The 23,702-nt window shown below is 36.7% G+C and overlaps 2 protein-coding genes across 2 annotated transcripts in view; both read left to right on the top strand.

Moving 5' to 3' along the window:
* The window catches only part of ANKRD45 (ankyrin repeat domain 45), a 36,248-nt gene extending 28,049 nt beyond the window's left edge, over positions 1–8,199 (top strand). The window contains exons 4-6 of the mRNA XM_004688125.2: positions 2,160–2,254; positions 4,376–4,514; positions 7,364–8,199. Of these exons, the coding sequence (XP_004688182.2) occupies positions 2,160–2,254; positions 4,376–4,514; positions 7,364–7,395 (266 nt within the window). The 3' untranslated portion in view covers positions 7,396–8,199. The remainder of the gene's footprint in view (positions 1–2,159; positions 2,255–4,375; positions 4,515–7,363) is intronic.
* Positions 8,200–13,630: 5,431 nt separating this feature from the next.
* Positions 13,631–23,702, top strand: part of SLC9C2 (solute carrier family 9, member C2 (putative)) — a 60,528-nt gene continuing 50,456 nt past the window's right edge. The window contains exons 1-4 of the mRNA XM_012728915.1: positions 13,631–13,766; positions 15,452–15,552; positions 16,896–17,024; positions 20,605–20,770. Of these exons, the coding sequence (XP_012584369.1) occupies positions 13,631–13,766; positions 15,452–15,552; positions 16,896–17,024; positions 20,605–20,770 (532 nt within the window). The remainder of the gene's footprint in view (positions 13,767–15,451; positions 15,553–16,895; positions 17,025–20,604; positions 20,771–23,702) is intronic.

The following is a 23,702-nucleotide window of genomic DNA, read 5'->3' as shown; positions in this document are numbered from 1 at the left end:
AACCCCCAAACCTGCCTCTTCCAAATAGTTTCTGCCATCTGCCACATTAAGACAAAATATGTAAGACTTTAATGGAAAGAGACTTTAATACAGTGAGTATCCAACACAGAAGACAAAGAATATAATTTCTAAATCAACCACCTGAAGTTACCCATCCCCTCATGGGTAAAAGTCTACACAAACGGGATTGGTCCAAAGCAAGGCCTGAAAGTCTGCCACAAGACTGGGACCCATAGAAAAGGGTCAGAAATGGCCAGACAAGTCTGGGAGGAAAAGAGCAAAATCAAAATCAATATAAACACTGCCATAGTCAACCTCCCCACAGGTCTCTCACCCACATCTCTTTAAACCAATCCAAGGCCAAGAAATAAACATGGTTTCTTCACATGCTCTCTGATCCATGTGGCTTCCTCAGGTCTCTTTCTGGCTCTCCACTCTGCCTCCTTCATCCCAGATTCCTCCTCTTCTCTGCTTTTTCTTCTCAGCTCCACCCTACTTCTGGATGGGACAGGGAACCTGGAACTTTCCCTTTTCCTAAGGACCACCCTATTACAGTTAGACTATGATTGGCTGAATAATGGCAGCCAAAGATGTCTAGGTCCAAACCTCTGGAACCTGTGAACATTCTAGGGCAAAAGGTGTTTTTCAGATCCTTAAGGACCTAGAGATGGGAGATTACATTGGACCTGAATGTAACCACATGTGTTTTAAAAGTGGGAAGCAAAAGGAGATTTAACATAGAAGAGGAGAAGGTGATTTGAGGATGGAAGTTGAGCTTGGATAATGCACTTTGAAGATGGAGGAAGAAGCCACCAGCCAAAGAGAACTGACAGCCACCAAAGGTTGGAAGTAGAGTGGTAAGAAATGGATCTTCCCTTTAGAGCATGGCTAACACCCTGCCTAAGCTCAGGGATACTGATTTCAGACTTCTGGCCTTTAGAACTTAAAGAGAGTAAATTTGTGTTTTTACAAGTCACCAAAGTTATGACAGTTTATTATGGAGGCCAAAGGAAACAAATCATGAACCTTTAAGTTAACTTGGAACTATTCTACAATTTACAATGTTCAGTTTTTCCTACACCGAATATGGTAAGCCCCTCCATTTTTTAAAGTCTTTTATTTCTTTCAGAGAGCTGTAATTTTATTTAAGCAGGTCTAGCAGATTTTGTGATAACATTAGTATTGGTGCTTTAGTGAATGGAGTTATCTTAAATATTGTATTTTTTTTTTTTTTTTAAAGATTTATTTATTTGTGCATACAGAACTGGGGTACAGGCCAGAGGCTCAGGGGCGGTGAGAGGCTTCACCAGAGACAGAGTGGGGAACAGAACAGGCAGATCGACGAAGTACACTGCTGAGGGGAGCAGCGGGCGGGTCAGGAGAGGTCTGCCTCGCCATGTGGACACCTCCAGGGCAGGCGGGGATAGAACTCATGCGGAAGCGGCTTTAGATTCTCAGTGCTGTGCTTTAACCCGCTGCGCCACCAGGGAGGGCCCAAATATTGTATTTTTTAAAAAAGATTTTAAAATTTATTTATGCTTACAGAACTGGGGTACAGGCCAGAGGTGTGGTGGGTGAGATGATTTACCAGAGACAGAATGGGGAGCAGAATAGGCATATCTACTGAAATACACTGCTGAGGGAAGCAGTGGGCGGGTCAGGAGAGGTCTGCCACGCCATGTGGGTCAGCCCTCTGGCAGGGAATCGAACTCGTTCTGCAGTGGCTTTGGAGAGCTTCATAATGCGGTGTTTTAACCTGTTGTGCCACCAGGGAGAGCCCTAAATACTGTATTTTTTTTTTTAAGAGAAAGATATGTTTGAACTTCTTTTGAGAGTCAAGAAGGAAATGTTTAATTTTAGTATTGGTCCTTTCTCCAGAATACATATTTTATTAGAGTGTGGTCTTTGGGGATCAAGTGTCATATTTTGTATTTAATTGTTTTTCAAAAATTTTAACACCAATTCTGGGAACACAATAAATGTCCCAAATATGATGCCAGTTGAGTTTTATCTTTCTTGAAATTCAATGAAAACAACTGCAAAAAGCCTCCTATATGCAATCTTTTTAGAGTTGTGGGTATATGGTAGCCCATTACAAACTGTTGAACACAGTTTTCACTTTTTGTCTCATTATGCATCTTATTGTCCTATTCTTTCAGATGCGAGGCTAACTCTGAAAAAATATATTGCTAAGGTCTCTGCAGGTGTTACAGACACAGAAAAGGGACAAACGAAGCTCTTAAAGGAAGACAAGGTACTGCATTGTGATTATTGCTTGTTCTGAAGTCTTTTGAGGTTTATGACATATCTTTAACATCAGTACTAAAGCTGTAGTAGTAGGTGGTGTTCCTTTCTATTCTCTTCTTCCCTTCCATCATCCTTCCTTCCCTCAGTCTTCCTTCTCTCCTTCTTCCCTGTTGTAATTAACTAGCAACGAGAGATAGTTTGATAAAAATTAAATGAAATAATAATAAAGCATGATGTGCTTTATTAGAGCCCAAAATGAATGAATCTAGAAATGTAGTATTGAGTGAGAAAACATCATCAAACACTACATAGATTTTGAAAAAACTCAAACAAGCAAACAAAAAGCAATCCATATTTCAGGGATGCCTATAAATATGCCGTAAAATTATTGAAAATTAAAACCAAAGGTATGTATACAGAGTGTGATCATCTCTTAGAGGCAGGCAGGGGATGGAAAAGGGGAGGGACACAAGCATCTTCACAATACTGGGTATGTTCTTGTTCTTCTGTCGATTAATGGGTTTGTTACAGGGTAGCCCAGAGTAGACTGGGCTGCCTGTTGTGGGGCCTCACCTGCGCACTCACAATTCAATTATACTGCAGGTACACACAAAAGGGTCAATAACGGGTTTATTTACAAAAGGGGAAAGGATAGGAAACAACCCAGGGAAAGAGAGTGGGATACAAAGTAACTGGAATAGCTTATAGCTAGGCTGACTGAACACACAGAATCATGCAGTCAGGAGAGCTACTTCCTGAGCAAGAGAGTGAGAGATGCAATTGCGCCCTTATTTATCCCCCAAATGTCCCAGAATTCCTGCTAGCTCCACCGGTGGGTCCTTGCATTTCTCCCCTGGTACTGCTGGGAGTTGTAGTTTCCAATCACTGGAGTAGGGGGTGGTGTCCAGAAAGCTGGAGTAGGGGGTGGAGTCCATAAGACTCTGCAGAGTTCCTTTAGGACATCCTTCCCCTTAACAGGTTCTCTGTTACTTGTTTTGCTATTTTGCCTCAAAACATAGCTGCACATCATATATTTTAGCACCTATCTAATCTACCTAGGCTAAAGTTATTTTAGTCTACCTATATCTATACTAAAAATTTCCTGGAAGAAAATAATGCTTTCTTAAACTAGTTACTATAAAAGCATATTTAATGCAATCTTTAAATATTTGGTTATTTGAACTGAAAAATATTACAAATTAGTCATCATTAGAAGAGAATTTGAATGTTTAAAGCAAACTTCACAGTATTCCTTTTTCTATTTCCAGTCTTATTACTCTGTACTTCTAATAATAATTTCCCTTCAATTATATAAACATATCTGTGCACAACTAGTTTTATAAGGGAGATTTTTCTTTATACAAAAATGGTATCATTCACTATACATTATTTTTTAATTTGCATTTTATTCTTAATAATATGTCATGAACATCTTTCCAAACTTCATTCTACATACTCTGCATATACATTCTGCATGTTACTGCTGCTTACAAAGCCTATATTTATTCATTTGTCTTTGTTATTACAAACCATTGAACAGTAAACATCTTATATCAGGTGCCAACCATTTGCTGTGCTTGCAGGAGAGATGGCTTTGCAGCACACTGATTTCAGCATAATGTCACTCTTGCATTCCTTGCACTTCTTCCTCTGAGTCATCTAAGAGGGAGTAAAAAGTCTTCATTGTCTGATGAGTTGCATGCAGCTCATGTCATCTAACAATTTTTTGCAACTTTTGAAAATATTTCTCTATCTTTGGCCTCAGTGAAACTAAAGTATCAGGGTGAGGGTGTAGGCTGTGACTTTGTGACTAGGTTGTGAGATTTATTATGTTCACATTCCATTACTGTTCGGGCTTCAGTGTCTAATCTAGTAGCCACTAGCCACATATAACTATTTGAATTAATTAAAATTAAATGTAATTAAAAATTCACTTCTTCAGTCCATTTGCTACTTTTCTAGTACTCAGTGGCCATATGTGTCTGATGGTGACTGTATTGGTCAATGCCCATATAGAGCATGTTGATCATCACAGAAAGTCCTGTTGGAAAGTGCTAGATTAGAGATCCTAAAGAGTTTTATTTTACTGTAGGTAAGTGGAAAGTAAGTTCTCTCTTTCTGTCTTTAGAACACCATCCTTAATGCGTGTCGTATAAAAAATGAGTGGTTGGAAACCCATTTGGAAGCTTCCATTAATGAGATTTTTGAACAGAAACAGCAATTGGAAGACACTGTAACTCTTATCTACACAAAAATGTCTACACCACGTAAGTTTTGGATAAAAAGTGCATTGAATATCAGAAAGATGAAAATTAGTTTTAATGTTGCTTTTTCTGAGGTTTCAACTTGTCTGTGTCATTATCAATACTTATTATCTTTTTCATTTTAGTCATCCTTTGGGTGTGATAAAAAACTTTACTTTTACATCTAATGTATCTGTTTTCTTTTTAGTTGGTTGTGCTTTCAGCATCACAGCTAGGAAACATTATCATTTCAAGGTCCTAGATTTACTTTTATGTCTTTTTGTTAAAAAAATAAAAGCCTTTTCATAGTTTTCTCTCATGTCTGTGATTCATTTTGAATTAATTTTTTTGTACATTATGTCATGTTGGGGTACAACTTCTTCTTTTGATTGTGAATATACATAATCTAAAGTTTTTATGTTTATCAAAAGTTTTGTCAAAAGGTTAAGATACTTAGTCTCTTCTAGATAGTATGACAGAATATCCCTTACTACACATACCTTACATATTTTGGGCATATATATATATATAAGGGATATAAGGGACACACACATATATAATATATGTGTATAATATATATATTATATATACATATAAGCATCTATCTCTCTTTAAGGGACACAGGGAAGTGTATATATATATATATGTGTGTGTGTATATATATATAGAGAGAGATGTATATATCTATATCTATATATATAGATATGTATATGTATATATGTGTGTGTGTATATATGCACATACATACATACATTCATACATACATACATATATATATATATATATGCACATACACTTCCCTATGTCCCTTAAAGAGAGATAGATGCTTTATACTGTACTTGTCTTTAAGAACACCACATCCAAGTTTATAACTAAACATGAAAATTTGAAACAATAAAAGAAATGCTGTGTATATTCTGAGAAACTTCAGTATGAAGAAAGAGGAATTGCATGAAAGAGGATGGCTAGACAGGGTGGGCTGTGAAGGGAATTCTGGGATGAAAGCACAATATGGTGAGGAGAGATTCAAATATGGGAAAGAAGGAAGTAACAGTATACATCTGACTGATTGCTGTTGAATGTCTGTTGAGGAACACTAGACAATAAGGTTGAAAAGTTAAGTTGTGATTATTTTATTAAAAATACTGAATTTTAAACTTACAAGTTTGGGTTTTATTTTCTGGGCAGTGGTTTTGGGCTAGGAGAGAAAAGGGTTTAAGTTGGGAAGAATAATCTGATTTCCTTTATACCATAGGTTGGCAGGAGAAGAGACTAGAGGGATTGAGACCAGTACAGTCCAGTGTCAAGAGGCTAAAACCTGAGTTCTTGATTCTAGAGCATAATTCCCACCTCTCCCTGCTCTCCCACTACTGTTAGCCTAGCCAGCAACTCTCTTTCTGTCAAACACCTAAGGAAGCTTGCCTCTCTTCCTAGGTCTCTTATACATCCCATTCAAAACACCGTCCTGTCTTCCACTCTATAGTATAGAAATGTTAGATCTTGATGGAACCTCTGAAACCATCCCTCATTTTTTTCTGTTGCTATAAAAGTTTACTTTTACATCATTTTGTGCCTTTTTTCCATTTCAGTTGTAATACCTGTGGGCTTCCCATCACAAATTCATCCATGTGCCATCACTATAGTCCTATGCACTTCCTCTCCTTCCCCGTTTTTCATCCCATTCCCACTCCACCCCCATAAAATGTCTCTGGTATATAGTTGTTCATTATTATTATTTCCCCCCTGGTTCTTTATGTTCCTGCTATGAGTGAAACCATCCAGTATTTTTCTTTTTCTTTCTGGCTTATTTCACTACCCATGATCCCTTCCAGCTTCATCCATGTTGTTACAAAAGGCATGAGTTTATCTTTTTAATTGCTGGGTAATATTCCATTATGTGTATGTACCACATCTTTTTAATCCAGTCATCTACTTTTGGACATTTAGGTTGATTCCATGCCTTTCCAATTGTAAATAAAGCAGCAATAAACATGACCATCCCCTCATTTTAAAATGAAGAATGTGAAGACAAGAGAGATGAAATAATTTATTAAAGTTACTCTATCCAATAGAACTAGGGCCAATAATTTTATTTACTTGGGAAAATATGGCATCACAGTTTTAAATGTTAAAAAAAGATTGTGGAAGAGTATTTGAATTGACATACCAACACCAAGTTGTTTTTTTTTTTTTAAATTTATTTATTTATTCACACAGAACTGGGGTACAGGCCAGAGATGTGGAGGGTAAGAGGATTCATCAGAGAGAGTGGGGAGCAGAACAGGCAGATGAAGAATACACTGCGAGGGTGCAGCGGGTGGGTCAGGAGGGGTCTGCCACGCCATGTGGATCTCCTCCGGGGCAGGCGAGGATCGAACTCATATGGAAGTGGCTTAAGCTTCTTAGTGCTGTGCTTTAACCCGCTGAGCCACCAGGGAGGGCCAACACCAAGTTTTAATTAATGACTAGTTGAGACTGGGAAGTGCTCTTTTGTTTCCTGCCCTTTTCTTTCTTTCTTTTTTTTTTTTTAAAGATTTATTTATTTGTGCATACAGAACTGGGGTACAGCCCAGAGGCTCATGGGCGGTGAGAGTCTTCACCAGAGACAGAGTGGGAAGCAGAACAGGCAGATCGACAAAGTACACTGCTGAGAGGAGCAGCGGGCGGGTCAGGAGAGGTCTGCCACGCCATGTGGTCACCTCCGGGGCAGGCGGGAATCGAACTCATGAGGAAGCGGCTTTAGATTCTCAGTGCTGCGCTTTAACCCGCTGCGCCACCAGGGAGGGCCCCCTTTTCTTTTTTTAATGGCTTCATTTTGTTTGTTTTATATTATAAGAGAATTAAATGTAATTTAAAAATCTGCTTCCTTTCAGGTCAAGTGAAAAGTGCCAAATCTGTATCCTAAGCTGTGGTCAGAAAAGAAGTCAAGATCATACCTCCCACCTAACATGTATTTTATTAAAGTATTTTTCGAGTATTTTTAAGAGCAAACCTATTTGTGCCAATTGAAGTTAGGAAAATAGATGTTAGGTTTTATAATACCATTTAGGTATGAAACGAAAACACCCAGTTTTGTCTTACTCTATTCAGTGTGCTTGTACCCACTCTCCCACCTGACTCATGCACATCATGTGAATTCCGTGGGCTCCTTCCTGAGGGCACTTTGGGATGAATCCCAAAGCCTGTCTGGAAGCTCTAAGATCTATTTAGAGGATCTAGCACATTTTGCATGACTAAAGCATGAAATTGTCATTCAGCTGAGGGAGTCTTTAAGAAGAGGCCTATTTCCAGTGGGATATTTATTTTCCCTCTCTAAGATGGAAAGTGATGGGAAGAAATCGGGAAGAAATCCAGAGGAAAGAAATACTAAGAATGGTTTGGATCAGAGTTCTTGACTTCTACAATGTTTTTTATGTTCAAATGAAAATTCACCTGTAAGGTGGGATATGGTTAGAAAACTTTCTTATTTCCTTGCCTTTTACGTCCTTCTATCTTTAAATTAAAAAACACAAATCTAAAGAATCTAAAGTTTTATCTTTAGGTTTCCCCTATTCAATCAGTCTGGCAATACAGATATTGTCACTGGAACCCATGTTGCTTTTCCTTCTATTATATAATGTTTGGATTTTGAATGTAATTGCTGGTTTCTCATTAGTGATTTGGAGTGTTATTTGTTCTAATGTTGCTTGTTACTAATTAACCCTCAAGCCTTTTTACTACCCATGACTTCCTAGAAAAAATGTATAGAAAAGAAAATGTAAAAAAAAAAAAAAAAAGAAACAAACAAACCCAAGAACACTTACTTATTTGTTGTTGGTTGACTTGCTCATTTTGCCCCTCCCTGAAAGGTGCTTTTTCACTGTAGGGAGGAAGGAAAAGAAATGGGAGGTTTTCCTTATTAGTCAAACATTTTTCCAAACTTGGTTTTGAGATAATACTGTTTACATTTGTCTCACAAATTTTAAAGTTTTGAATTTTTTTTTGGTGTATGAGCAATTCGATTTCAATTGCCTTAAGCAAAAGAACACTGCAATAACTTACTCTTCTCATTGGTAGACCCAGTGGGTGCTAATGGAGGGTACAAAGGAGATCCCTGTTTGCTTCAATTCTTGTATAAAGTGAAAATTCCTTTGTCTTTAAGCACTGCAATAATTTGGGAAAGGGCATGCACCCCTTTTGTAATTCCCACTTAAAAATTCCTGAGCCTTGATCTTGAATGTGAAACTACTTTCTAGGCATGTTGTCCTGCTAATGATTAGATTCTGCTAATAGTCTACTTGGGTAAAAGGGTCAACTGCATGGTGATGGATGGAAACTAGACTTTTGGTAATAAGAAAAATGTTGTGTATGAAGATATTGATATACAGATCTATACACCTGAAACCTATATAATGTTATAAACCAATGTTACTTCAATAAAAAGAAAACACTATTATTTGCTATCACGATCATTTAATAAAAGAAGAAAAACTTTTTTTAAAGAAAAGACATTTTTAACTCCTGAAAAATGGGGAAAATACAATCTTAGTATAAGGCTCTACCCTTTAAGTTGAATAAATTAAGCTTTGTTATAGACTTTTATATTTTTCTCATTTTGTCATGTATGATGGAAATTTTGTTATGAGTCACTACTGTCCTCTGGGACTGAGACTATTGGCTTTTGAGACTATTGCTCTATTCGAACCTAAAGCAGCAGGTTGCCATTAGGTCAACACAAGGCACAATTGTAAAAGGTCTGATAATGTACCCCAAGGCTTGATCTAATATGTGATAGACTGTATTTTCCAAGACTAGCTCCTCTCCCATCCCACATGCTTTTCTCACAATTTGGTCATGACATTCTTCACATGAGGGTGGGGTGGGGTGAGATGGGAATGAGGTATCTCTATTCTCCCCTCTTTAATCTGGGCAGCCCTATCACTACAGTGGAAATAATGCTATGATTTCCAGAGATCATAAAAATAGTAATAGGCAATGCCCTTTCCACCTAGTTCTCTTTGAGATATTTACCATTAGAAAACAGCCTGTGGAGAGACCCATCTGGACAGGAACTGAAGCCCATAACCCTAGCCTGCAGTCAATCCAGCCATATGAGCGGCCATGTTGGAAGGGAATCCTCCTGTTTGCTTGCTGCCAACTATACTGTGTGGAACAGAGATGAGCCTCCTCTGTCAAAATTGTAGATTTCAGGTAAATATACAATTGTTGTTTCAAGCTATTTTTTAAAAGATTTATTTATGCATACAGAACAAGGGTACAGGCCAGAGGTACAGGGTTGGTGAAAGGATCCACCAGAGACAGAGTGGGGAGCAGAACAGTCAGATCTACGAAGTACACTGCTGAGGGGAGTAGCAGGTGTGTCAGGACAGGTCTGCCGCGCCACGTGGATCACCTTTGGGGCTGGGTATCAAACTCTTACTGAAGTGACTGCGGCCAGCTTGCAGTGCTGCGCCCTAACCTGCTGCGCCACCAGGGAAGGCCTGTTTTAAGCTACTTTATGTCTTGTCTGTTATGCAGCAATATATAATATATAAATTTTTGCACCTGAAGAAATTGACATATAAGCTCAGGAAATGTGTGGCATTGCTTTTTCTTTTGGGGAACTGGTTGGTAAAGAAGCTGGAGGGACATAGAAATGAACAAGATCTTTAAGGGCCCCCAAGGCTAGTAGGAGTTTATAGGAAAGAGAGGAAACTGTTTTTAGAAACTGGAGGTAAGTAGTCCATGTTATTTGATAGTGGTAAGTTTGGCTAACTCTTGTCTGAGTGATGAACTCAGTAATCCTGCTAAGAAGTTCACGTGTTTCTAAACCTTGAAAGGAAAGAGATAGGCTGAAAAGGAAAAATTCAGTTTCAAATACATTTAAATGAACTATGCAGGAACCAGTAATTGTTGGGCTTGGAAATATTTTTTCCCCCTCTGGATAGCAATATATTTTCAAACTCATAAAAGAAAATGGCTTCTGAGAAAAGATAAACTGTCAGGTCGGATTGTTGGGTTGTTAAGACCTCGGAGATGTCTAAGGTGGTGAGGTGGAAAAGCTTTCTCAGTGCAGCTGGGAAGCTGGCTTTTGAATGCTTCAAGCAGTGATCAGCTTGGCTAAACCAAATGCACAAAGATCCCAATAATGGTATATGTATCAGCCCAAGAAATTGTCTGATTGTTCTTATCTAAGTCCTATGTGTGCATCTCTGAACCAGTCACAGTGTTGGAGGAATAAGAAACTGACTGAATCAACCTTTCTCAGTCAGATAGTCTGTTATCAGAAGATGGGGCTGTGAGAAAATACTCGCTCTCAGCTCTCAACTTTCAAAGCTACAAAATCTATTCAGCCGGTTCTACCAAAGATAGTGAAATATAAATTCACTATTACCTTCTTTAAAGCTCCATGGGAAAGATTCTAACATAGAGAAATTTGATCATATGTATGGTTTAGTTATGTTACTAGAACTAGTTACCTCTAGTTCACAGAATAGAGTGGACTCTGAATTCTGTCCAGATTTCTTGTGTGAGGGTTTTTCTAAAAGCCATGGAGTTTTGATATGTAAAACTGCATGAATCTTACATGTAGGGTCTAGGTGACCCAGATGAGAAAGAGGGGACTGCAGGTGGGAACTAGAGAGAATCTGGAAGGACACTACTCAGTGAGTGGAGGCCATACAGTTAAGGAGAGAAATCAAGGTGACAATCAGACTAGATAAGGTGAAGATAAAAATGGGAGAAAGGTGAATGAAAGCAATTAGAAGAGTTAAGTAAGGGGAAGATGGGAAAAAGTAAGGAATGGGTGTCAGGAGACAACCTATAAATAAGACAACTTAAAAAAAAGTCCTTGGGAGGAATAGACCTAGTGTCTTTTAAAGAGCCAAATTAGAAAACAACAAAATGTTGTAAAGCAAATTTTCTGAGGAATGATGCCAGGGGCCAGTTGTGGTGGTTATAGTCAGAGGTAGACATAGAACTGTTGACTGAAACTGTTTAGTCTCAAGTAGGAATTGGGACTTTCATTTGTAAAAGTTTCCTTGATACATAGTATGGAGCGGACTGATGATAGAAATCAGCAGTCTCACTGCTGTCATGTTATTCTTGGTGCCAGAAGAGGGTTTGATTAGAGTGGCATAGGAATGATAAGATAGTGTAAAATTTTTTTTAAAAGATATACTTATTTATGCTTACAGATGTGGGGTACAGTCCAGAGGTGTGGTGGGTGAGAGGATTCACCAGAGACAGAATGGGGAGCAGAACAGGCAGATCTACTGAAATACACTGCTGAGGGTAGCAGCGGGTGGATCAGGAGAGGTGTGTTATGCCATGTGGGTCAGCTCCCTGGCCAGGAACTGAACTTGTGCTGCAGTGGCTTTGGAGAGCTTCATAATGCAATGCTTTAACCTGTTGTGCGACCAGGGAGAGCCTGATAGTGTAAATTTTTATTGTGACAAAATGAGTTCCTTGAAGGTATGTTATAAATGGATAATTTTCATTTGTTTTTAGTGATTAGGCAAAAATATATGTTAAGTATCACAGAATTTGGGACTCATTTATCCTTCTATGAAGAATGGATGATACTGTTTCTTCAAACTAAGGACCAAAAGCTAGTGATAGGAGTAAAGGAGAAACATGGGAGTGAGAAACTCTCAAAGACGGAAGGAGAGTTAGAAAAATGGAAAAAAGATAAATGAAAGATTCGGAGGGGGACAAGCCAGTGCTGAAGAGGTTTAGCGTTAAGGAAAGAAAGTATCTGTTGCTTGGTCCATGTGATCATTGACCATTATGTCAGGCACACACACACACACACACACACACACAAATCAGTTAAAAACAGTTGTGAGTGCAGACACTACCTGAGCATTAAGAAATGCAGGATTCTTTGGAACTGCATCACTTAGCTTCTTCTGGATTGGGGGTGGGGGATAATGCATGTAGCCAATCAGAATAAATGTAAGTTGACAGGAAACCAATAGGAACGAGGCATGGAAGTGGCTTTCAGTGTGGTATCAGTTGGCAGTACTGTCTCTGACAAACAGACACAGAGCTGAGCACTGTTTCTGTGATTTTCATGAGCCTTCATCTTGACCTCAACTCTGAACCAGCTTAGACTTGGAAGAAATTACCTCTGGCCTGTCTTGTTTGTAGTAAAACTTGACCTCAGAGTGCAGCTGTAAGTGCAGACAGCAGGATTTGAAGATATCAAGGACCTTCAGGCTGCTGTGAGACAGGTAAAATAGTTTGAAGATGTAGCATCCAGAATCTGTCTGGGGGCCCACTCTCATTGGAATCATTGTGACTTATAGATCAAATAAAAGCAAAATAAAGAACCAAAAATGAGCTCTAGATATTGGGAACCTCTAGGAATTTTTTTGGTTAAGGCTCAGGACCACCAAATGGATTTGTGCAGGCTACATAAGGAGGCCAATGAAGTGGGTTTTGGGGGCTGTAGTCCAACCTCTTAATCCTGTGCCAAGTCATATGGCCTGTTGTGGAAGGGGAAGGGGGACTTTTTCTAAGTTACTCAGGTATCACATGACCAATTGATCATATGATCAACTTTAGTATTTTCTTTGTTTTTAGGGTATTCAGCACCCTCCCCATTCCAAACCACATTGCTGTAACTCAACTTTGACCTTTTTCTATTTGCCAGGATTTTTACCCATGGAGACAGGGTTCCCTCTCAATGAGTTCAGTTTAATAAAGTATTTATGGAGAGCCTGGCCTTTTATGCCCTGCATAATGTTTGCATTGTCTGAAGGAAAGGTCTTGGTCCTTGAGAAACTCACTATCCAATGGAGAAGGCAAATGCATTATCATATCCCACCGTGGGAAGTGCACAAGTTAATACACTCCTGCACCCAAATGCATATACACATATGGAGAAGAAACACTAACAGCAATGTTAGCATTGCTATATTTATCCTATAAAATGTTCCTGGAGCTGAGGTGGACTGAAATGTTAATGTGGGCCTGGTGGACAACAAGAAATGTGCTAGATCACAGGATGCTCAGACTCTGTCCCCTTTGTTAGAAAGAATGTGGATGCATTAGGTCTTGGTTGGTCACATTTTCTTTGTGTTTTATAACAAGTTAGTTGTACTGAAAGTGTCAATTAAACTTACATAGGAATTAATTACTTTAGGACTGAAAAATCAATGGCAAAAGTGAATTACTCTATCTTGGTTCAAAAAGAAGGGAACAAACCTGACTTACTCTGTGGAAGGTCAGCTGACTATATTGTTTTGAGGAACCATTTCCCATTGCTTGTGTGTTTCATTATTGTTTTGGGAGGTAAGTAATTGCTTTTAAATCTCATCTTTCCTTTGCACTCCAAACCTTTTTCAGCTCAGAAAGTGATCATAATTACATGAAAAGAAAAGGATACATGAAATAAGATTTGAATGAATGTTGTCAGTGTAGTGTAATTTAATTAAAAGTAACATAAACAATCTCTTCTCTCATTCAGTGACATTGACTGAGTATAGTTGGTGGTATAAGAATAACAGACAGTCCTTAACTTCAAGGAACCCTTGTTTGGGAAAGGCAGGCAAACAATTATAAAGTAGAATAGTGACTATAAATGCACAGGTCAAGTCTCTGATAATAAGGAGGAGGGAGAGTCTTGCCTGTCTGAGGGCCTAACCTGGCCCAAATACCTGGGATGGGGGGAAGCCAGTTGATTCACAAGTTGCTTATTTGGTGTCATCAATTTTGTCAATTCTGTTATGACTTTATCTTTAGGGAAGATGTACCACCCAGTCTACTCTAGAGGGGAATTATTAAGGGCTTCCCCCAAAAGGGTGTCTTAATGATTACAAATTCACCAGGTGAGGTAAAGAATACTGTGCAGAGTACCTTAATAAAAAATGCAGGTGCTTTGTGCCACAATTCTATACTAGTTATTAGAGCAGCTTCTAGTCCCCTTTAAAATTTATTTATTTGGGAAAAATGTCAACACCTTTAAAATCCTTTCTGGAAGTAAGAAGACTGTAAAAAGATTAATAATGTAGTAAGCACACATAAAAATATTCAATTTTGTTCATTGTATCAGGGGGTGAAACTGTTTTTTCTATGATTTTAAAATACTGATTACCTTGGTTCCTTGGTTTATGAGCTGTTGGTGACCATGAATTTCACTAGCTCTCGGTCATTTATAATTACATAGAGCAAATACTGCAGTGGTAAAGGAAAATTGCAGAAATAGTTTGAAAAAACATTTATCTCCCCTTATACAAGAAGTATTCATTAAATATTTACTATGGGCTTGACCTATAGCTAAAAGACAGGGAATGCAAAAACTGGGATTCCAGTAACTCTTGCCCTAGGTATTAATTGAGTTACAAGACTATTGCCTCTAGAGAAAAAGAACCAAGTAGCTGGAGAGAGAATAGTTAATTTCAAGTGCAGCAAATGCATGTAGACAAAGAATAATAAGAATGTTTTGTTATTTATCTGGTGAAAGAAGTTTTCCCTATGGTTGGAGCTCAGTTAAAAGTACTTCTGAGGAAACCCATGGGAAACCCACGGGGATTACAATTGAGATGAAAAAAAAAAAGTACAAAATAATGTAAAAATAAGCTATTATAAAAAAGGTACTTCTGAATTTTAAGAAAATGATTATGTGGCTATAGTTTAGGAAGAATAAGTATTAATTAAAGGTGAGTAGATAGAAAGTTTGAGCTTTCATAATTTTTCTACCACATCCACAGGTCAGATACCTGTGCCTGTAGTAGATTGTTGGAAACTGGAATTGTTGGAAATTTGAAATTTGGTTGTTCCAAATTCACTTGTGAGAGATTCCTTATTTGCATCTTACACTAAAGTGAGAGCACTTATAATAGCTATTAATTATTCATAATGGTTGGCCTTTCAGAGGAAGTTTAAAATTGAATAACTAGAGAGAAGAAGGAATATGGAGTTATTTTAAAACCATGTATTATGTGTAAATAATACACAGATGCATTTTTCTTTTTTAGGATTTCTGAGGTCATGTTTAAAGAATTCCGATGTCATTGTCTTGATAGTTCTTTCTCTATCAGGATATTTCATAGGACTACTGGCCTACAATTCAGTTGAGGTAATGTATGTACAGAAATTAGAGAATTAATTCAAGGGCAAAGATCAAAAACCAAATCTGCTTCTTTCTCTACTCCTAATGTATGAAATAAAAAAAAATGTGAGTGGCTAATGAAAATATTTTATCTGATATTAAAATTTTTGAAAGTGAAATGCTGTACAAACAAGGAGAAGTAAATTAGAGATGCTTATATTAAAGCATGGATTGGAAGTGAGGAAAATTTGATTGTCTTCTTGTGTTCATTATCATCTGCCTTTGAAGACTTGCTGTTGTTTCCTTCCTCTGTATATTTACTGACTTCTTGAGTGCTATGTCTTTAACACATGTGGAAACTAGTTATAAGAGGCAGTGATTGTCATGATGAGACATAACTCATTTCGAATAGCCAGATTAAATGCAGATTATAAGTGTCATATAATATAGAAAAAAATTAAGTAATTTACTAACCTATTTATTTGATTTCAAATGTGCAGCGATGTAAACAATAACAGATCATCTCCAGGCACTCTTTTATTTTTTAAAAGTGGAGACAATAGTACTGACTTAGAATTGTGAAAAACCTGTTCTGAAACACCACCATGATTGTTAGTGACATCTTTTGAGTATTTACTCTGTGCTATGCTGTCAATTCTTTGTATTTATTATTCACTTACTAATTTGTGTTAATTTTCATTTACATAGTAACCAACAGAAATAGGTACTCTATTCCCATTTTACAGATGAGGAGACAGAAGTCCAAAGTTAAATAATAAAGATTCATGTATTAGCTGAGCCAAAACTGGTTTAGGAGAAAATATTTGCATATTTCAATCACTATTGCTGTGCTTTTCAATTCATCTGTGTCTAACCATTATGATTTATGTTATATGTGCAAATGGTACTATTATCTCTGCATTATTTTTTTCTATTTGACTCACTGAAAGAATTTTAAATCCTAAATCAAAGTCCGTGAAACCACAAATACCTATGCAAATTTCTTTTTACCCTTTTCATAGAAATTAGAATAGATATCTAACAGTCAAACAAAAAATGCTTATCTCTGAGCTACCTAAAATTGTCTCAGGGATCACCAATGGTAGGACTGCCTACCACTTTTGAAAACACTTGTTATTTGCTGCAAATTATGTTCATGTAGCCTAAACTCAATGATTCTCTGATGAATACAACTATACATAAAACTCGTCTGGACAGTTAGGTCAAAAAACAAGTTCCCCAGGTCTGGCCTTGCAGCTGTGTCTTATTAGTTACAAATTGAAATATTCTAAAATTTATGCTGATTGGGATAGCATCAATCTCACTTCAAATGACAGCAAACTAATTTCTTGCTTGTCTTTTTGTTTCAGGTGCACCAAGTAGTTTACCCGCTTTTGAAAACACCAAGTTATTCACTTTTTTGTTATTTTGCACCTTTAATTATATTTATGGCTGCTTTGGATGTGGACTTTTATATACTCAAGAATGTGCTTTGGCAGGTAAGAACACATTTTCAAATATGTTAAGTTCTTGCTTATTCATGTTGACAGAAAATGACTGTATAAAACTCAATTTTTTAGTTGTTTTATCCTCATCATTCTGCAGAATCACTAGTTAAAGATTGTTGAGAGGGAGGCAGAATGAGTATTTGCTGAGTGACTGCTGTGAGTAGGCACTGAGTAACTATCACATCCATTTGGCAGAGGAGCAGACTATAGCTAACCGGCCAAACACAAGCTGATTAATAGCAGAAACCTGGGTTCTAATCCCATGTCTGACTTCATTGCAACTGCATCTAGATTGCTCTGTTTTAACAATTCAGTGCTTTTGTCTGTGCCTCCACTCTCTTTTTGATTATTTAATCATGCTTGTCAGATTACTTTATTTTTTTTTCTTGGAAAGAACAATTTACTTTCTCTGGTTTTATTCTGTTCTTTTTGTAACAATTTGGGCTAGAGATTGAGTGATTTTTAGCTTTTTTACATTTTATACATTTGTGTTACGTTTTCCTCTAACTACTTTTTTCACCTCATCCCAACTATTTTTATTTTTAATTTGTCTTTATTATCACTACCCAAGTTTTATTATACTTTTTATTGACCTGTTTAATATTTAGAAGTTGTTCTAAAATTTTTAAATATGATGTTTCATTGTTATTTCTCTTACCACTTTATAACCAGAGAATATATTTTGTATTTCAGCTTTTGTGATATGTGGGGATTTGCTTTGTGTCTTTTGCATCATCAGTTTTCCAAACTGTCCTGTGTTTGCTTTATGAGATAATGTGTTCTTTAATTGTTGCTTGTGTTTGTTCTGTAGCTTTTTTTGTTGTTGTTCATCATGAAGTTTGGCTATCAATATTGTTTTTCAGCTCAATTTAACAATCTTTCATTATGACTGTAATTTTCCAAATTCCCCCAATTTGCAATTCTGTTAGTGTGAACTTTATATAACTAGAAAGTTTTATCAAAATGCCTACTTTTACTACTTAGTGTTTTCTTTTACTTAATACTTTCTTTGCTTAGTACTTCATACCCCAAATGCTTTTCCTTAAGTCAGTCTCATCTGGCATTTCTACCATTATGCCCATTTTCATTTAGTTAGTAATTTTTCCATCCTGTCATTTTCAAGATTTGGTGCCCTTGTATTTAGATGTCCTTTCAATAAAAGACAGTTAGATTTTGTTATTTTATCCAAGTTGAGAAACTCTGCTGTCTTAATAATTAATTTATTATTTATTGTGATTAAAAATAGATTTAGAAGAGCCAATAGTTTTAACAGATTGATACACCAAGGAAAAGATGTGGATGGAAAATAAAATCTTCAAAGATTCTCAACATATAAGTCATTAGGGAAAACAATGAATTAAACCCATAATTAGATAAACTGCATATTTACTAGAATGGCAACAGTCACAACAATAATTGTAATACCAAGAGTTGGAAATAATATGGAGAAACTGGTACTCAAACATTGCTGGTGAGAGCAAACTGGTGTAGCCAGTTTGGTTTGAGAGTTAAATGTGCACTTGTTATATAACCAAGCAGAAAATGAAAACCTACGTTTACATTAAACAAGGGAATGAAGACTTAGGTTTACATTAATACCTGTATGTGAATCTTTATAGCATGTTTATTTATAATCTCAAAAGTGTAAAAATAACTAAAATGCTCCTCAGCCAGTGAATGGATAAACAAATGATGGTATATCTTACAATAGACATTACTCAGCAATAAAAAAGGAACATAGTCTTGATAAACGCAACATGGAAAATTTTCAAATAGCTATGCAAAGAAGAAGCTAGACTAAACAAAACTACCTACATATTATATTATTCCATTCATAGATCTACAGATGTGTCTAGAAAAAGGAAAACTGTGTTTAGAGGATAGATTACCTATTGCAACAACTGAAGATGAGGGGAAAATTGACTATAGAAGAATCAGTAGCAGAAGGAAATTTTGGGGGTGGTGGATTTTTTTTATTGAGGTAACATTGATTCCCAATACTGTATGAGCTTCAGGAGCATGGCTTTACATCTTGACAAATCTATTATATACCATAACACATTTCCCACCAAGGGTCTGGTTACCATCCAATCAACTCCCTCTTCTTCCCTTTCATTTTTGGTAACCACTATTTTGTTGTCAGAATGTAAGGGTTTGTTTTTTTATTTTGCTGTGTTTCTTTATATTTCACATCTGAGTGAATTATGCAGTGCTTATCTATTTCTGACTTATTTTACTTAATATAATCCCCTCAACTTCCTTCCAAAAAATTTTTATAGCTGAGTAATATTCCGCTTATGGAATATTTTATACACACACATACACACACACACATACTCCACACATCTTTATCCATTCAGCCATCAATGAATGCTTAGGTTATTTCTATATCTTGGCTGTTATGAATAGTGCTGCCATGAACACAGGAGTGCATATATCTTTTTGAATTAATAGTTTTATAATCTTTAGATAAATGCCCAGAAATGGAATTCCTGGATTATAGGTAGATCTCTTTTGAGTTTTTTTGAGAAACTTCCAGGCTATGTTTCATCATGGCTTCAGCAATTTATAGTTCCTGCAAGAGTTATGAGGGTTCCTTTCTCTTCCATATTCTTGCTCTTTGCTAGTATCCATCCTAGCAGGTGTGAGGTGAATCTCATGGTGGTTTTGGTTTGCAGTTCCTTAATGGGAAGTGACTGAAAAACATCTTTGCATGTGTTTACTGTTTATCTGCATGTCTTCTTTGGTGACATGTCTGTAGGTTCTCTGACCATGTTTTAATTGTTCTTTGTGGTTGAAATGTATGAATCGGTGATATATTTTGGATAGTAACCTCTTGTCTGACACATATATTGCAAATATCTTCTCTCATGCACTAGGTTGTCTTTTTTTTTTTCTTAATTGTAGTCCTGGTTAAATGACTATGCATTTGCCAAAACTCATATAACTGTATTACAAAGAAGAAAATTTTTACTGTATATAAATTGAAAATAAATAAAACTAACAAAAGAAATAGATCTGGACTTATTTCTCTCTCTATTTCTTTTGCTTTGTATTTGTGATGATTTTCCTTTGCTTTTCCTCATAGTTTCTCCCTTCTCATTCAATTAAGTTGATTCAGATTTTATCATTCAATTTGTTTCTTTTGCTTGTTTGAAAGTTTTATATTCTATTTCTATTTTTCAGGCAGACACTACTTACTTCCTATCTGATATGCATTATCCCTTTTTTTGGTAACAGAAAATCACTATTTTTGTTTGGTATGGTTCTGGGCCTAGTGTGAAAATACTGCATTTACCTTCATTTGAGGTTACAACAGTGACCAATTAAGTGCATGTACAACAGTGATCAATTAAATGCACATAAAAGTTTTCTACCCTCTTAAGAGAAATAAAACGATCTCATTTGTTAGAAGGGATGATTTCATTTGATGCAAGTAAACTAAAGTTGTCTTTCAGAGTAATTGTATAAAATATATATAACTAAGATCTGATTCTTTAGACATAAGTAAATTCAGTCATGCCATCTTCAGATGTTAAATCTAATTCTATGTTATGAATTGGTTCCACAGGTCCTGTTAACAGGATTAATTAGCTTTTCTACAGCCTTCCTCATAATTGGATACATCGTTCTGAAATACAATAAAGATTCATGGGATTTACAGTCTTGCCTACTCTTTAGCATGACCCTTTCTATTACAGACCCTGTGTATTCTGTGAATTCACTGAAACGTTTTGGTATGTCAGGTTTACTTCTCTCTCTTATCTTGAAGATATGAGGATGAGTTATTTTATTTTGATTATACTTGTTTTGCATGAATTGTGTATCCAGTAGAATTGGTGTTTGTGTTGTTTTTCTTGGAGATGGAGCATTGATTAATGTGAAAAATATTATAAAACAATCTGAGATCTGGGATGAATAGTACAAATTGCAACAGTATAATCTTCAAGAATATTTTTGAAGAAGAAAATGTAACCTTTCCAAATGGTGATAAAAATTAGCATTCTCACTCTATTCCACAGAATTCCACTAGAGCATCTACTCTTCTCCAAATAAAACTTTTTCAAGGTATTGATTGCTAATTGAGATTTGAGCTGCCTCCATTTGGGAGTACCTAACCTTGGGCAAGTGGTTCACAGCGTTAAAAAAGTAGTTAAAAACAATGGGGTATGAGTACAGTCTAGCAAATGTTATTCAGTAAAAGCTTATTCCCAGGAGGGTTTGTAGGCCTGCCCTACTTTCTATCTCATTTGGTGAAAGTTGATTTCACTCTGAAATATACCCCTGTTAGCATGTTTTATTAACACAGTTATATAAAATTGTGAATTGGTTAGATGCTGTGGGGGTTTTTTTGGTTCAAAAAAAATTTTTTTAAAGATTTATTTATTTATACATATAGAACTGGGGAACAGGCCAGCAGTATCACTTGCTGAAAAGTTGGAAGTTTCTCACGCCAATGAGGTTAATATATACCAGGTAATATATTTCCACTAAATATAACTGATACTTCAAAATTTGATTAAAAATTCTGAGCTAGGACCCTCCCTGGTGGTGCACCGGGTTAGGATGCTGGTGGTGCAGTGAGAGGATTCACCAGAGACAGAGTGCGGGACAGAACAGGCAGATCGACGAAGTTCACTGCTGAGTGGAGCAACTGGGAGACAGGAGAGGTCTGCCGCACCATGTAGATAACTCCCTGGGTGGGGATCGAACTCGCACTGCAGCGGCTACAGCTAGCTAGCAGTGCTGCATCCTAACCCAGTGCACCACCAGGGAGGGCCCTAGCTCAGAATTTTTAATCAAATTTTGAAGTATCAGTTATATTTAGTGGAAATATATTACCTGGTATATATTAACCTCATTGGCGTGAGAAACTTCCAACTTTTCAGCAAGTGATATTCCCATTTTTACATCCTACAGTTCTGGTAGTATAGGAGGTTTTAAGACACTTTTGGTGGTGATTTTCTAAAATAGCAGAAGATATGTCTTCACAGAGTTTGATTGTATCTTTTCCCCTCATCCCTTCACCTGTCTTCCTTTCAGCCTTTGGTGTTTGCCACTTGATTTACTCACCTCACTTTCTTGCTGCTCTCTTTGCAAATCTCTAGATTGTAAGTGGCTACACTAAACTGTAAACTTTCATTATTTACTGTAGTTTCTATGTTAAATTCCTCCCACACCCACCCCCCCCAAGTAATATGGAGAAAATGCTTCAGTTCTTTAAACATAGTGAAGATATTTGACTCCTAATTAACATTTCTCTATGTCAATGATTCTTAGGTGGTACACTGGTTTTAGATCCAGTAACATTTTTTTCATTAGTTAAGATAATTGTGAAAATAATTCTTACTTACTTATGGTGTTGACAGAGTCCTTTTGCAATTAAATAAATAGACCTTTCTTTAAAACAGTGCACTACTAATTGTCATGATACATTAAATTTTTTAAGAATTTTTTTTTGGCGATATACCTAAAATAACCATAATAATATATAAAACTGCAGTTCCTACAATGTGAACAGTGCTTCCTTTGATGTGGTACTCTTTGTGTTGAAAGTACTACATGGCTCCTCCCTAGTGACCCAGGGGATTAAGCACAGCACTCTGTGTGGCACTATGGCATGAATCAATCCCCCTCTAGGGAGGTGACCCACATGGCACAGCAGACCTCTCCATATCTCCAGCTGCCCCCCTCAGCAGTGTATTTCATTAAATCTGCCACTCTGTCTCTGCTGAATCTCTCACTTCCTGCAATTCTTGTATGCATAAATAAATAAATCTTCTTTTAAAAAAGAAAAGAAAATATTACATGGTCATAGGCAAATTAACACAAGTAAAAGGAAGTTTGCTATTCATGCTCTGATTTAAAAGCACATACAGGGATTTAAATTTTTGCTTTACATCAAGTATGGAATAACAGAATGGAAAAGATATAAAATTTAGTATGATCTCGATTGAGTAAATATATTTTATATTTAGACAAATGTTTTAGCTTTAAAATGGTTTCATCTGGAGTTGAAATTAGAGATGTTTTTTGTTTTATGCAGTGCAGGATCATGCCCCTGATAATAGACAGATCGAGTTCAAGGTTGTCCTTGCTGTAGTTTCTTACCTGGACAGTTCCCAGGCCTCAGTGCAGAGAAAGCTTACCCTAGGTGGAGCATGGTGGTGCCCTTGAGTTGGGGACATTCAGAGCTGGCAGTCCTGTAAGGCCAAAGCAGCTGAAGCTCACTGGGCATAGGAATGCAGAGGAGAAAGCAACATTAAGGGAGGAGTTTCAAGAGCTGCAGACTGAGCTCTGGAGTCAGAATGCAGTCTCTTTAGTAAATGCTTGTGGAAAACTGCCCAAAACTAAGGGGAAGAAGACATTTGAAAGAACAAAGATAACAATCACTTTTGTCACTACTTGTCAGCATGGAGAACCTTATAACTCATGGGATAGCAAGTAGAAGACTGAGGTTATTGCCTTAATAGCAGGAGAAATCGGCCTCAGACTATAAACACTGACAGAATAAAAAGCAAGTCTCAAAAAGTTCAAACTGTTTCTAATGAACCATTAGAACAAAGCTAAAAATAGCTATAGGAATACAAGAATGTTCAGCATCTAATAAGCATTTAATTCTGTCCTCTGTAATAAAAAATTAACAGGTACCAAAGAAGTAGAAAAATG

The sequence above is a fragment of the Condylura cristata genome, unplaced genomic scaffold (genome assembly GCF_000260355.1).
Source record: "Condylura cristata isolate star-nosed mole 26May11 unplaced genomic scaffold, ConCri1.0 scaffold00024, whole genome shotgun sequence".
Lineage (NCBI taxonomy): Eukaryota > Metazoa > Chordata > Mammalia > Eulipotyphla > Talpidae > Condylura > Condylura cristata.
The sequence above is the reverse complement of the archived record's forward strand: the minus strand, read 5'-3'. Positions and strand labels throughout refer to the sequence as shown.